We start from the raw sequence: 15,051 nt of genomic DNA, 5'->3' as shown, positions 1-15,051 counted from the left end.
TCTGACTACCCGTAACGACCGTCAAGCATGTTCAATAATAGCCGGGACCTACAGTTTAACGTACAACACAATATATATAATATAATATTTTTATCTTTGATACTGCCCATCTCCGAGCTTGGTTTAGGTTATAATGTGAGTATTGATACTTACAGACTCCTCAGCTCGTTGGGACCCTGAGACTTGATTCATCCCCCTTTGGTTATCTTTAGTCGGCGTCATCTAAAACATCGGTATATTGAAATTAATACGTGCACTTGAGTATAGTTATCGGCACGAATCTTGAGCTCTGACCTACATCTGCGCAGAAGTGATTTATTAGCAAAGAAAATATCCCGAGTGACGGCTATACCGTGCCGCGATTCACTGCGGGCCAATCACCGCTTTAGCCCGTCCCCGCGCCTCACTTCATACCACAAAAGGGACCCAATAAATTACTTCTGCGCAGGTGAAGGTCAGACCTCAAAATTCGTGCCGATAACTATAGTAAGTCCTACTTACTTGATATTCATTTCAGTGAGAAAGTAGAATGGCGTATCGTCTTTTTATTCCTTACCAAGTTGTTTGTTTGGTATAGCTTTAATTATGTGAAGTATACTTACCCCATACACGAAAAATGTTTTCTTTTTCGGCATTTTGTAATCCAGTGGTTTCAGGCGGTTTTAAATCATCAACTTATGAGCAACATTTTCATACTAACTGTAGGATCTAAATTACTGTTAAACACACTGAAAGTATATACTTATTATACTTTTCTGTTTTCAAAACTTGTATGTTTACAGCACGCTTTTGAAATCGCAAATTATGACAGATGCTCTGACTTTGATTATTTTTGTCTAAAACTTCATATTGATGTTTATGGTTAAGGAGTGAATAAGAACTTTTTTCACTATAAAATTATTAGATCTGGGCTTCATGAATTATAAGGGCCCCAAGTCTGTTTCGGCCTTCCAAGCACTCGTCTTCTTTAGAATCACATAAACTATTAATGCTGAAAAGGCTCCCTTACTTATACCTCTAGTATAGTGTGGCAAAAAAAAACCGGCTACGTGCGAGTCGGAATCGCGCACGAAAGGTTCCGTGCCTTTTCCAGTATTTAGAAAATGAGCAAAAAAATCACGTTTGTTGTATGAGAGCCCCCAAAATATTTATTTTATTCTAGTTTTCAGTATTTGTTGCTATAGCGGCAACAGAAATGCATCATCTATGAAAATTTCAGCTTTCTTACTATTACGTTTCCTGATATACAGCCTGGTGACAGACGGACGGATGGACGGACGGACGGACAGAGGAGCGAAAACAATAGAGTCCCGTTTGAAAAATCACCATTTATATTTGTATGTTAGGTACATCTAGAGAAAACCCTTCAGCAGAAGCACGAGGTCTCGGGTACGATTCAAGGGTCGGACCCAAATCGCCACTTGTGTCTGCGCAAATGCTACAGTGTACTATGTCCTACGCAGCTGGTTGTTCTCTTTATATGAAAACAGCCACCGTTGCCGACAATCGGCTAGGCCGCTATCATCATTATATCTGGACTGAAGAAACTAGCAGATCTAATCTGAACCCTATTGTAGCAGCTTTCTAATGAAGCCGCGCACTTTTATGCGTGTTTAATGTAAAAGAAAAACTAACACCCACTCAAATAATTTTATTAAACACTATTCATTTGTAATATTTTCCACGTTTACCACCTCCATTTCCATTGCCATTGCCTTCGCCTTCAACATAAGGCTCTCCTCTCGTGCTGGGATTTCCGTCTCCACCAGTTCCTTCATCATCACAGGAGTTATTAGATTGATCACATGCATCATCTTCCTCTTCAGGACGCAACGTGGTTGTAGTGCCGCCGTCTTTGCCGTCGTCATCGCCACAAGAATCCTTACCCTGTCTCAAATCGCTGGAAATCTGCATAAGAGTTTCCACTAAAGGCGATTTCAGTAAATCATTTTGATACCTACCTTTGCTTTCAGCCCTGTTGTCGTTAATATCATTTTTGTTGCTAGATTCAATCCTATTGCTGTTATCGCCTCGGTAATTGCTTCTATAATCATTATCATTCCTGTTGCTGTTTCTGTCGTTGTTGTTACTATTGTAGGAATTTCCTCTATTGCTGTTTTCGTTATTGTAGTTACTGTCACCCCTGTTGTTGTTGTTGTTGTTGTCATTGTCACCCCTATTGTTATTATTGTAGTCATTGTACCGGTTGTTGCTATTGTAGTTATTGTACCTGTTGTTGTCATTGTAGTTATTGTCTTCCCTGTTGTTGTTATTGTAGTTACTGCTATCCCTGTTGTTGTTATTGTAGTTATTGTTATCCCTGTTGTAGTTATTGTTATCCCAGTTGTTATTGTAGTTATTGTCTTCCCTGTTGTTGTTATTGTAATTATTGTCATTCTTGTTGTTGTTGTAGTTATTGTCATTCCTGTTGTTGTTATTGTCATTCCTGTTGTTGTTATTGTAGTTGCTATTACTCCTACTTTTGCTCCTGTAGTTTCTGTTTTGTCTGTTGTTATTATTGGAATTGCTGTCATCCCTGTTGTTGTTATTGTAATTATTGTCATTCCTGTTGTTGTTATTGTAATTATTGTCATCCCTGTTGTTGTTATTGTAATTATTGTCATTCCTGTTGCTGTTGTTGTTATTGTCATTCCTGTTATTTTTGTTGTTGTTATTGTCATTCCTGTTGTTGTTGTTGTTATTGTCATTCCTGTTGCTGTTGTTGTTATTGTCATCCCTGTTGTTGTTGTTGTCATTGTCATTCCTGTTATTGTAGTTGCTATTACTCCTACTTTTGCTCCTGTAGTTACTGTTTAGTCTGTTGTTACTATTAGAGTTGCTGTCATCCCTGTTGTTGTTATTATTGTTATTATTGTCATTCCTGTTGCTGTTGTTGTTATTGTCATCCCTGTTGTTGTTATTGTAATTATTGTCATCCCTGTTGTTGTTATTGTAATTATTGTCATTCCTGTTGTTTTTGTTGTTGTTATTGTCATTCCTGTTGTTGTTGTTGTTGGTATTGTAATTATTGTCATTCTTGTTGTTGTCATTGTAATTCCTGTTGTTGTTGTTATCATTGTCATTCCTGTTATTGTAGTTGCTATTACTCCTACTTTTGCTCCTGTAGTTACTGTTTAGTCTGTTGTTACTATTGGAGTTGCTGTCATCCCTGTTGTTGTTATTGTCATTCCTGTTGTTGTTGTTGTTATTGTCATTCCTGTTGTTTTTGTTATTATTGTCATTCCTGTTGTTGTAATTATTGTCATTCTTGTTGTTGTCATTGTAATTCCTGTTGTTGTTGTTATCATTGTCATTCCTGTTATTGTAGTTGCTATTACCCCTACTGTTGCTCCTGTAGTTTCTGTTTAGTCTGTTCTTACTGTTGGAGTTGCTGTCATCCCTGTTGTTGTTATTGTTATTCCTGTTATTGTCATTGTCATTCCTGTTGTTGTTGTCATTATTGTCATTCCTGTTGTTGTTATTGTCATTCCTGTTGTTGTTCCTGTAGTTACTGTTTAGTCTGTTGTTACTATTGTAGTTATTATTGTTGTTGTCATTGTAATTCCTGTTGTTGTTATTGTCATTCCTGTTGTTGTTATTGTAGTTGCTATTACTCCTACTGTTGCTCCAGTAATTTCTATTTAGTCTGTTGTTACTATTGGAGTTACTGTCATCCCTGTTGTTGTTGTCATTGTCATTTCTGTTGTTGCTCCTGTAGTTACTGCTTAACCTGTAGTTGCTATTGGAGTTACTGTCATCTCTATTATTGCTATCTCCATCATTTCTTGCGCTATTATCTGAGTTTCTGTTGGAGACCTGAGATCAAAGACAAACATGATTAGGAGGAAAAGGGCTGTGCGTCAATTTATGCCCTTTTTATAACAATGCTCAACAGTGATGAGACCTTGGTCATATGAAAGCTCTTGACGAGCATTTTATGTTTATTATAGCTGCCCAGTGTGAATTCAGCACGAACATGGTGTTTTCGAACGTTTAAAACTCAACATCACTGTTGAGCAACTTTGAAAGGTGGGTAAGTACAGTGTTCATACAAAAGTCTATGCTTCTTAATACAAAATTGTAATGGCATAAAGGATCTAGCTTATGCCAACGGACACACAGGAACTTCTTCACGCTTGTCGATAATCTTCTTTTTCATATTTAGATAATTGTAGGGTTTATAAAATTAGCATAAATTACATTTGAAACCCTTCTCTGTGTGAGAGGAGGCCTGTGCCCAGCAGTGGGACGATAAAAAAAAGGCTGTAACAGTAACAGTAACATTTGAAAAACAGACAGTACGTGAACCGACCTCAATCTATCTTTTTTCAATAGATTTTCAACCTCATTACATGTATGGTTAATAATGTTCGATTGGTACCGGTTGGTTTGGTATTGGATGGGTGTCGTTTGGTGGTTTTCCAGATTCGGGGAGATTGACCTGCTGGCGTCTTACATAATACGTAATAATACAAACCTGTGCCAAATCTAAGAGGTTTACCAATGAGTATGAAACATCATTTCGGTTAGAATTCGAATTGTATCTGTTAGAATTAGAATTGGAATTGGAGGACCGATATAACGATTCCTTGTTATTTGAGTTCCGATTCGCACTGTTGTCGAGAACTAGTACCAGTGGGCGGTTCTGTTCGGCGGCTTGCCTATACAGACTTGATAGAATGCCTGAGTATTCGCTAGACAATGATGGGTGGATGTTCTGGAAATAAATGTTTAATTGGTTAGGTACACGTAGAACACTTGTTTGACTAACATATAAAAATATCACATATTTTACTTGGAATTTATAAACACAAACATAAGCAAAACAGGAGTCATTACCAGAGTACCTGAAAGGAGATTACTTAATCAAACCTAGTGTCGAATTTGGGAGTATTGAGTTGAAATTGAGTCAAAAAGGAAGGCGAGGCACTATGAGGCAATGACCATCTGGTCCTTGAACTGACGTGTCATGACCTCGGATGAGCATTTTGCCACGTATGCACATACAAATGCCCATCATCCTCCGAGCCTTTTTCCCATCTATGTTGGGGTCGGCTTCCAGTCTAACCGGATAAGTTGAGTACCAGTGCTTTACAAGGAGCGACGGCCTATCTGAGCCCCTCAACCCAGTTACCCAGGCAGCCCGATATCCCTTGGTTAGACTGGTGTCAGACTTACTTATTTTGGTATGCTCACACAAATGCCCACCACTCCAAAAAGTGCTGTTTAGTACCCAAGTTTGAATAAATGATTTTGAGTAACGAGAAAGCCTACCGGGAGTGATTTAGTAACACCACTATCTTGGTCATTCATAGTTTAAGAGCACCTTGTCAAACTAAAATATGAATAGAAGCCAATTATTTCGAAAAAAAATATGAAAATGAATAAAAACTTACCGTTACGACCAGTAAAAATACTATATTTAGAAGGAACTTGAGATTTGGTCCTGTAGCCGCCATTTTACTTTCTTCCTAGACGACTACCTTCCAAATATAGCCCTAGTCAAGCTTGTTCTTCTGAAGTAAACTTTACGTTACATAAATTTTAATCAAGTTTTGTTTTTCTACTTGATTAATTGTTTTTTTGTTTAACATTGTGTTTCCTGTAATGTTATTAATTTTTTCCATTAATTAATCTTGTTCGTGGAATTTGGTGTCGTTATTTAAAGATTCTTGATTTTGGGCTTGGTTCTCTTCTGAAATGGTTCTATGAAGAAAAAACAGGTCAAGTGCGAGTCGGACTCGCGCACGAAGAGCTCCGTACCATCCTACTAATATTATAAACGCGAAAGTTTGTATGTATGGATGTATGGATGTTTGTTACTCTTTCACGCAAAAACTACTGAATGGATTTTATGGCAACAGAAATACATCATCTGTGAAAATTTCAACTCTAACTATCACGGTTCATGAGATACAGCCTGGTGACAGACGGACGGGTGTACGGACGGACGGACGGACAGAGGAGCGAAAACAATAGGGTCCCGTTTTACCCTTTGGGTACGGAACCCTTAAAACGAATATTAGATATTAAAAAGATATAGACACACACAGTACATGGACATAGTATGCTGAGTATTGCTATTGATAACAATTTATGAAATCGTTAAATATTTCAACGAATTTTAGGTAAAAGGTAAACCATGATAGATATGGGCGAATTAAACAAAACCTAAATTAATCAAGGTTGGTTTATATTTTGGTCAAAAAGTAATTGCCATCCAACGTGGCAATGCTGCCAGCCTCTTGGGTACACTCCCGGTAGGCAGCGATGAGGAGGAGTGTTTTGATGCAATTTTTTAAATATTTGTAGTAAGATTACATATAAATTAATCAAGAATAAGTGTAATGATTTCTGGACTCTGGTTTATGGATTTAAATAGTGAAGGACAATACAACAGGCTTTGACCCTGGGATACTAGGGGCAAGTTATTTTGCTAATGGATGTAGAATGGACATATAATTACTGTTTTGAAGTTCTAAGTCCTAGTGGTGTACTTCAAAATCGAAAAAATGCGTTTCAGTTTCTTTTGAAGTTTTCTGGTATCTATGTAACACAACCCAGTTATAAGGTATGCCTTTGTGCCTTCTGACTAGTCATAACAACTGTTGAAGATGTGTAAAGAACAGCTTAAGGTGCTTTCCATAAAATGGAAGAAATCGCTATTTAGCGACGAGCTCATTTGCTTACAGGGATCAAAGAAGTCCAAAATCACAAAATAATTTATTCATATCGAATTCTATGCTTATCAAAAACATCCCTTAAATGTCGGTGTTATATTTCTCGGGAATGTCTTCAGGACATGCCTTTCTTAGGCCTTTCATTTTACTTTATACATGGATGGCGATTACAGAATTATATTAGACTTTATATTTAATTATATTAGAGTGTGCTAAGTATGAATGTGGAAGGATGGAGAGGCAGAGGTAGACCGAGGAAAAGATAGATTGATTGCCTGAAAGAGGACATGAAGCAGAAGGAAGTGGATGTAAGTATGACGTCTGACAGAGAGGAATGGAAGAAAAAGACATGTCGCGCCCACCCCAAATGACTTGGGCACAGGGCAGAAAGATAACGATTACATAGACTTTATCATACAAAAGATATTCAATATTCTTAATACTAGGGTATTTCTTATCGTTAGATAGGCATGTAGGCAGTCGCTCCTTGTAAAGCACTGGTACTCAGCTGCATCCGGTTCCACTGGAAGCTGACCCTCACCGTGGTTGGGAAAAGGCTATCCAGATGATGATGGGGAAAAAAAGCCCAGGCCTATATTGCGATATAACAGCTAGGTTTAATTGAAAGAATTCAAAAGCTGCGTCTACGCTAGGAGAGCCGAGCACGAGCGGAGTACGAGCCGAACACAATTCGTCTAGTGTGGACCAACTTACAACCCTCTAACGAGCGCGCTGCGAGCATTTCGTTCGTGCTCTACTGCGCTCCGCCTGTTGTTGGTTTTGCCCTTGCGACGCCCTTTCTAAAAAGGGCTTGGTTGGCTGCAACAGCAGCGTCTACTGCAATATTATTATATCGTCCATATTCGCCAAGAGCCGGAAACTCACTGCATAACTGCTAACTACGTTCGAGAACAGTGATCGTTGTAGGTTCGTTCTACGTCCACACTTGACGCCGCGAACGACAAGCCGAGAACGGCTCCGCTTGTGCTTCGCTCGTGCTCGGTTCGTCTAGCGTAGACCCGCCATAATATCTCTGTACCAAGGAATTGGGTCAAATTCAACAATGCCAGATTGAGGAACAGGTTTTGAACCTTTGGGTCAAATATTTGACAGTTTTATTGATGGGAGAGGTGATCTTTTTCCAGAAATCAGTGCCAAGTAAGATAGCACCTCACACACCACAAATTGAAATACTGCTCAATTACCTCACTGAATATCGAAAGGTCTTTTTCCTTTATAAATAATAAAAAAATATCTTGAGCGACAGAAGGCACAATTTTTAGTATCGAACTGTTAACCTACCCTATAATTTCATGTAATTTGGTAAAGAAAACACGAAAGGCTATTTTTCAAATATTTAATGATACATTTTTTGACACATTTTATGATGCATATAATCCGGTCTTTAGTAGTTGTTGTTTCCTCTATTGTAGTAATTGTTGTTGTTGTTATTGTCATTCCTGTTGTTTCTATTGGAGTTACTGTTGCTGTTGTAGTCATTATCACTCCTGTTGTTACTATAGTAGTCACTGTCACTCCTGTTGTTATTATTGTTGTTGCTGTCACCTCTATTATTGTAGTCATTGTTGTTGTTATTGTAGTTACTGACTGCCCTGTTGTTACTATTAGAATTACTGTTATCTCTGTTGTTGTTATTGTAATTATTGTCGTTCCTGTTGTTGTAATTGTCGTTCCTGTTGTTGTAATAGTCGTTCTTGTTGTTGTAATTGTCGTTCTTGTTGTTGTAATTGTCGTTCTTGTTGTTGTAATTGTCGTTTCTGTTGTTGTAATTTTCGTTCTTGTTGTTGTAATTGTCGTTCTTGTTGTTGTAATTGTAGTTGCTATTACTCCTACTGTTGCTCCTGTAGTTACTGTTTAGTCTGTTGTTACTATTAGAATAACTGTTATCTCTGTTGTTGTTATTGTAATTATTGTCATCCCTGTTGTAATTGTCGTTCCTGTTGTTGTAATAGTCGTTCTTGTTGTTGTAATAGTCGTTCCTGTTGTTGTAATTGTCGTTCCTGTTGTTGTAATTGTCGTTCCTGTTGTTGTAATTGTCGTTCTTGTTGTTGTAATTATCGTTCCTGTTGTTGTAATAGTCGTTCTTGTTGTTGTAATTGTCGTTCTTGTTGTTGTAATTGTAGTTGCTATTACTCCTACTGTTGCTCCTGTAGTTACTGTTTATTCTGTTGTTACTATTAGAATAACTGTTATCTCTGTTGTTGTTATTGTAATTATTGTCATCCCTGTTGTAATAGTCGTTCCTGTTGTTGTAATAGTCGTTCTTGTTGTTGTAATTGTCGTTCCTGTTGTTGTAATTGTCGTTCCTGTTGTTGTAATTGTCGTTCCTGTTGTTGTAATTGTCGTTCTTGTTGTTGTAATAGTCGTTCCTGTTGTTGTAATTGTCGTTCTTGTTGTTGTAATTGTAGTTGCTATTACTCCTACTGTTGCTCCTGTAGTTACTGTTTATTCTGTTGTTACTATAAGAATAACTGTTATCTCTGTTGTTGTTATTGTAATTATTGTCATCCCTGTTGTAATTGTCGTTCCTGTTGTTGTAATAGTCGTTCTTGTTGTTGTAATAGTCGTTCTTGTTGTTGTAATAGTCGTTCTTGTTGTTGTAATAGTCGTTCCTGTTGTTGTAATTGTCGTTCTTGTTGTTGTAATAGTCGTTCCTGTTGTTGTAATTTTCGTTCTTGTTGTTGTAATTGTCGTTCCTGTTGTTGTTATTGTAGTTGCTATTACTCCTACTGTTGCTCCTGTAGTTTCTGTTTAGTCTGTTGTTATTATTGGAGTTGCTGTCATCCCTGTTGTTGTTATTGTCATTCCTGTTGTTGTAGTTATTGTCATTCCTGTTGTTGTTGTTGTTATTGTAATTCCTGTTGTTGTTGTTGTTATTGTCATTCCTGTTGTTGTTGTTGTTGTTGTTGTTATTGTCATTCCTGTTGTTGTTATTGTAGTCATTGTCATTCCTGTTGTTGTTATTGTAGTCATTGTCATTTCTGTTGTTGCTCCTGTAGTCACTGTTTAGTCTGTTGTTGCTATTGGAGTTACTGTCACCCTTATTGTTGCTGTCTCGATCGTTTCTGTTGGAGACCTGAAATCAGAGACAAACTTATAAACCCTAGAAACTAGTTAAATGTGAAAGAGTCAAACTTACAAATAAATTCTTCTAGTAGAATTTATATAACGGGTGCATCTACACGGTGCAAGTAGCTTGCGCATGTTGAGGCAGATGCACAGGTTACATGCATTTTAAATACGTGCGGGTCCAGCGACTTGCGTATGTACCAAATTAAAAAACCCACCCGCGTGCTTTTGTTACTTGTCACTTGCACGTACGCTTGTTCCAGCTACATGCACCGTGTAGACCCTAAGACTTGACTGCCTCGTTGGTCTAGTGGTCGCAAGCGCGGCGGCTGTGCTCGAGGTCTCGGGTTCGATTCGCGGGTCGGGCCGAAATCGCTTTGTGGGTTTTCTTAAACTTTCACAAAGCAGCCTTAGTCTGGAAGTTGGTGATTGATTCACCCGTGCATCGGAGAGCACGTAAATGTCGGTCCTGCGCCTGATCTCTCTCCGGTCGTGTCGGATTATCGTCCCATCGGGTTATGAGAGTGAAGGAATAGGGAGTGCACCTGTGTCTGCGCAAATGCTCGTGCACTATAATGTGTCCTGCGCAGCTGGCTGATCTCCTTAAATGAGAACAGCTGCCGTGGCCGAAATCGGCCGTGGACGTCATTAGACCCTAAGAATACAGACCTGTTGTGCCAACTCGAGGAGGTATACCAATGAGTTTGAAGAATCATCGTTGCGGTTTCCACTGCTCAAACTATTTCTGTTACTATTGGAATTGGAATTGTATCTGTTAGAATTAGAACTGTAGCTGTTAGAATTTGAGTTGGAGCGATAATCCGATTCCTTGTTGTTTGAGTTCCGATTCGCACTGTTGTCAAGAACGAGTACCAGTGGGCGGTTCTGTTCGGCGGCTTGCCTATACAGATTCGAAAGAATGCCCGAGTATTCGCCAGACAATGATGGTTGGATGTTCTGGAATTAAAAATCGTATAAATCGTTAAGTGGACACAAAAACTTGTAAAAAATTGCATTGACCAACATATAAATATTCAACTTGGAATTAGCAGACATACATAACATTAACACAATAAGAGACATTATCAGACCTCCGAAGTAAATAAAAACTAGTGTGGCAAACCTAAAACAGGCCACAGGCCAAAACTGCGGTGGTTGAGTGTCGTAAAGAAAGATATGGAAATCTGCGAACTCGAAGAGGAAGATGTCCAGGATAGAGCGAAGTGGAAGAAGAAGATACGGAAACCGGACCCCGTCACAAGACGGGATAAACGCTAAGAAGAAGAAGAAGTGTCAAGTTTTGAGTACGAAGTTGAAATAACCAAAGGACCAAAAGGATGGCGATGCATTGTGGGACAATTTCATGAGGATACGACCAAAAAAAGAAGAGAAGAATTCAATTCATAGCTTTAGAGGACATTTGCAAAGAGTCATCAATGTAAAAATATGAATAGAAGACAAACTACATATTGAAAAAAAATAATCATGAAAATATAAAAACTTACCGTAACAACAAGTAAAAATACTATATTGAGAAGAAATGCGAGATTTATAGCTGTAGGTGCCATGTTTCTTGCTTCTTAGACGACTACCGTCCGAATATGCCTTAGTCTAGCCTTTTCTACAAAAGTAAACTTTCCGCTACATAAATTTTAATAATTGTTTTTTTTTTCTACTGATTAATTGTTTTCTTTGTTTAACATTGAATTTCCTGTGTTGTTATTAATTTGTTCGATTAATTAATCTTGTTCATGGACTTTAGTTTCCTTATCTAAAAAACTTGATTTTGTAAACAATTTTGGCCTTGGTTGCTATGCTGATTCTATGAAAATTTAACATAGATTGTTATATTTTCATGGAAAAGATTTAATCAGACACAAGACATGAACACATTGCAACATGAACATGAATATTGCATATCTGTCATTATCGTCTGCCTAGCTTTTTCCCAACTATATTGGAGTCGGCTTCCAGTCTAACCAGATTCTGCCGAGTACCAGTATTTTACAAGGAGCGACTGCCTAAGTTACTGTCAAAACATAGAGTCCGTTCAGACAGACCGGCTCCGAGAGGAGAGCAAATTCTCAACACGTTGAAAATCGAGTACTTAATATTTGAAGTAAGGTTTATTTTTGTATGGGCACTGTTTCTGTCACTAAGAATGCTCGAAGGCGCTTGGTTTGAAATAATAAGAGGAGCTGATAGGCTCCGATCGCGTATTTTTACTCTGTCCTGCAGACGTTTGGCTCCGATTGCATGCTCTTTCAGCTGATCGGAACCGATTACGGTCTGTGTGAAAAGAAAAATGCACGCCGATGCTCTCATAGCTGGTCTGTGTGAACGGACCCTTTAACTTGTTAGGGTTCTCATTCAAAACCAAAATAATTTTCAAATAATCCTTGAGAATCCCTAAGAAGTCTCCCAAAGAAAAATCCAGCAACAAAGATAAAATACAGTCAAAATTGAAAACCTTCCTTTTTGTAGTCGTAAAAGTGTTTTTGGTATAAGGTACTTTTCAATCTGAACTCGTTGATTTTAGCAGGAATTTAAATCATCTGTCTAGCCTTTTCCTACCTTCGAGGGGTCGGCTTCCAGTATAACCGGGCGCAGCTGAATACCAGTGGTTTACAAGTAGTGATATATCCATCAGGATTGAGGAGCCACATTTTGTATCTTAATGAAATTTTGTACTTATTTAGTAGAAGTTAAAAAGTTTTGTAGGCTCCTCTGAACTTCTCAACCCAGCTAGACCCAGGCAACCCATTACCCAGATAGGATTTTAAATGACACAACAATTAAAATAAAATGATTTATTTCCATGAAGGAGGGCAAGTTTTCCCCTTCTTTCCACATTTGTCTCTATTTTTATTGTTTTTCTTCTTGTTACCTTTTGGTGGGCACTTTATAAGATCATCATAGACCGCTTTGCAACTTTTCTGGCAGTACCTTTCTTTCTTAGGTTTCCTTTCTTGGGATCTAGAGCATTTTTCTTCGCATTGTACTTTCTGTTGACACCTGGATCTGAGAGCTTGTTCTATCAATATCTCTTGAGCTTCTCTCTCCTCTTCATTGTTAGGGCGTCTGTCAGACTGTAAGATGTAGAAATCATCACCATCCTATTTAAGTCTACTTTTGGTTTAAAGTGTCTGTGGGATTGCTCGAAAAAGTTTGGTACATAAATAGCTTCGAAGGAACACGGTGGGTTTTAGTCAGTAAGAGTCTAACACGTCCACGCTGCACATACAGCGTGAGGGGTCATTTGATGATTTCCTACAAAAAAGTCTCCCCAAAGCACCCATAACACGTGTTAAAAATAACCTGCCACGGGGCTTAACGACCGTGAGTAACAACGTGTTCCGGTGTCCCCATATATTTATAGCTTAACTCGAAAATAAATAAAAGTAGGTATCTACTTCATAAGCACTATTACTTACTCTCAAGATATCATATAGAACGGTTTGGTAGTTCGCTTTCACTAAAGCGTTATTAATATTATCTAAGGCATTCGCGTCAGAAATTGGGTCTAGTTCATCACTTCTATAATAATTCTTCTCATCATTTATATTTTCACTTGACTTGTCATTATCTACAAGCACTATTAGAGTTTTTTCTCGATCTTTTTCCGGTTTCAATTTCACTGATTTAGACTGCAGGCCTTGCTGAAAATAAGAAATAATTGCATCAATATTTAAGTTTCGTCATTGTCAAACACGGATAGAATTAAAAAGATTTAGATAAGTACTTAGATTGAAAAAAGGAGAAGCAGGATTTAATTCTTAAAATTGATCTGTTAGTTTGATGATATAGGTACAGGAATTTCTTCAAGCTTTATCTCAATCTCAGTCATCATCTTCATCATTCTCATTCAAAAGAAAACATCTTTGTGTTGGTTTCTGTTTTGTTCTGAGATGCGGCTTCCATTTTAAAGAAAAAACTTAATAATTTCCAAAACCTTACTATTATGACTAGCAAAATAATCAAGTGTAGTAAAATATGGCGATTGGTCTCCATTTCAATACTTGTAAAATGAGTTAAAAGTATTAAATTTTGTGCATACAAACGTTCAAGAAATTAATCAATTGCTGACTGATAATTATTACAAAATATTTCTAGAAACTCTAAAGAACGCTCAAGGTGCTGTGACTGAAAACAATCAGCTGTTTCAGACATTCACTAAAAACATTAATTATTAAAAAAATTACTTAAAAATTAAATAATAGAATATTTATAACAAATTGCAGTCCTGTTTTGTCCAGAACGCCAACGAATTCTTAGTGAAACGACAAAAGCGATTAAATTAACGCTTCTTTCCTACATAAATAACACAATCTTTCAATTAATTGGATGATTGCATTGACACTTGACATTGATGTTTAAAAAGAAATCAATAAACACTAAAAAGTATTTTATCATGATCCTCGTAATATTATAACCACCTCGTTGGTACCCATGCTGTGCACGAAGTCTCGGGTTCGATGCCCGAGTCGGGCCGAAATTGCATTGTGAGTTTTAGAAACTTTCACGAGGCAGCCCTGAACTTGGTGATTGGTACACCTGTGCATCGAAGTGACATTTTATCGCCCTAATGCTGGGCTGTGGCCTCCTCTCACACAGATAAGGATTGAGCGTTAATCACCACGCTTGCTGAAAATATTTAGTGGTTTCAGACTTCATCTATTTTCTTTTTACTTTATTTGTTTAGATGACTTAACTACCGGAGTACATTGGCAATGCGATACTCAATACCCGGTCAAAGGTGCAAAGGCAGGCCAAAACTACGGTGGATGAGTAGGTGTACCTACCTACATAGTATCGTGAAAGAAGATCCCCAGCACAGAGAGAAGATGAAGAAGAGGATACCTACAGAAAGCAAAGCCCGTTAGGAGTCGGGACAAACGCTTGAAACAGGAAGAATCTAGAAGAACAGAAATTAATAAAAAACCTTACTATTGCCGTTGTTATTATAAAAATATATAAAACTGAGCGTGTTTGCAGCACCATGTCGATCACATGAATGAGCAGTTTGTTTATGTTACACTTTGTTGCATTTAATTACATATGTTTGTATCAATTTTTGGGCCTGTGGCTGATTTTGATTAAATAATAGGTATATGATTTATATATTTAGATGCTTACATTTTCCTGATAACACTAAAGTACTCTCAAGTTGGATAATAGCTACCGCTGTAGCTACCGCTGTAGCTACCGCTAAATGTTGCTATCGCTAGCGGTAAGGTAGCAACCATCTATTATATTCCGAAATACGTGTATGAGGACCGAC

At 37.8% G+C, this 15,051-nt stretch overlaps 3 protein-coding genes across 3 annotated transcripts; all 3 read right to left on the bottom strand.

Moving 5' to 3' along the window:
- Positions 1–1,615: 1,615 nt before the first annotated feature.
- On the bottom strand, positions 1,616–5,506 carry LOC135116559 (probable cyclin-dependent serine/threonine-protein kinase DDB_G0292550). The gene is made up of 3 exons (XM_049851738.2): positions 5,397–5,506; positions 4,478–4,717; positions 1,616–3,816 (listed from the first exon to the last, which is right to left on the bottom strand). Exons 1-3 carry the CDS (start codon positions 5,457–5,459, stop codon positions 1,666–1,668), a joined length of 2,454 nt encoding a protein of 817 aa, XP_049707695.2. The 5' UTR covers positions 5,460–5,506; the 3' UTR covers positions 1,616–1,665.
- Positions 5,507–8,023: 2,517 nt separating this feature from the next.
- LOC126056922 (probable serine/threonine-protein kinase clkA) lies at positions 8,024–11,400 on the bottom strand. The gene is made up of 3 exons (XM_049851740.2): positions 11,276–11,400; positions 10,440–10,727; positions 8,024–9,777 (listed from the first exon to the last, which is right to left on the bottom strand). The coding sequence occupies exons 1-3, from the start codon at positions 11,336–11,338 to the stop codon at positions 8,086–8,088; spliced, it is 2,043 nt and encodes a 680-aa protein (XP_049707697.2). The 5' UTR covers positions 11,339–11,400; the 3' UTR covers positions 8,024–8,085.
- Positions 11,401–12,536: 1,136 nt separating this feature from the next.
- On the bottom strand, positions 12,537–14,826 carry LOC135119052 (uncharacterized). Its single transcript, XM_064042480.1, has 3 exons — positions 14,718–14,826; positions 13,205–13,429; positions 12,537–12,859 (listed from the first exon to the last, which is right to left on the bottom strand). The coding sequence occupies exons 1-3, from the start codon at positions 14,769–14,771 to the stop codon at positions 12,581–12,583; spliced, it is 558 nt and encodes a 185-aa protein (XP_063898550.1). The 5' UTR covers positions 14,772–14,826; the 3' UTR covers positions 12,537–12,580.
- Positions 14,827–15,051: the final 225 nt, after the last annotated feature.

The sequence above is a fragment of the Helicoverpa armigera genome, chromosome 28 (genome assembly GCF_030705265.1).
Source record: "Helicoverpa armigera isolate CAAS_96S chromosome 28, ASM3070526v1, whole genome shotgun sequence".
Classification (NCBI taxonomy): domain Eukaryota; kingdom Metazoa; phylum Arthropoda; class Insecta; order Lepidoptera; family Noctuidae; genus Helicoverpa; species Helicoverpa armigera.
This window is presented reverse-complemented; position numbering and strand designations above follow the sequence as displayed.

What these genes read in the sequence shown, in the direction of transcription:
- LOC126056922 (XM_049851740.2), bottom strand. Translation starts at nt 11,338, where the DNA reads ATGGCACCTACAGCTATAAATCTCGCATTTCTTCTCAATATAGTATTT. An exon ending in TATTTTTACTTGTTGTTACG is followed by an intron (nt 10,728 to 11,275) that starts GTAAGTTTTTAT and finishes TTTTAATTCCAG; the next exon opens with AACATCCAACCATCATTGTC. An exon ending in TCCTCGAGTTGGCACAACAG is followed by an intron (nt 9,778 to 10,439) that starts GTCTGTATTCTT and finishes CTCTGATTTCAG; the next exon opens with GTCTCCAACAGAAACGATCG.
- LOC135116559 (XM_049851738.2), bottom strand. Translation starts at nt 5,459, where the DNA reads ATGGCGGCTACAGGACCAAATCTCAAGTTCCTTCTAAATATAGTATTT. An exon ending in TATTTTTACTGGTCGTAACG is followed by an intron (nt 4,718 to 5,396) that starts GTAAGTTTTTAT and finishes ATTTATTTCCAG; the next exon opens with AACATCCACCCATCATTGTC. An exon ending in ACCTCTTAGATTTGGCACAG is followed by an intron (nt 3,817 to 4,477) that starts GTTTGTATTATT and finishes CTTTGATCTCAG; the next exon opens with GTCTCCAACAGAAACTCAGA.
- LOC135119052 (XM_064042480.1), bottom strand. Translation starts at nt 14,771, where the DNA reads ATGGTGCTGCAAACACGCTCAGTTTTATATATTTTTATAATAACAACG. An exon ending in TTATAATAACAACGGCAATA is followed by an intron (nt 13,430 to 14,717) that starts GTAAGGTTTTTT and finishes TCTTATTTTCAG; the next exon opens with CAAGGCCTGCAGTCTAAATC. An exon ending in TTCTATATGATATCTTGAGA is followed by an intron (nt 12,860 to 13,204) that starts GTAAGTAATAGT and finishes TACATCTTACAG; the next exon opens with TCTGACAGACGCCCTAACAA.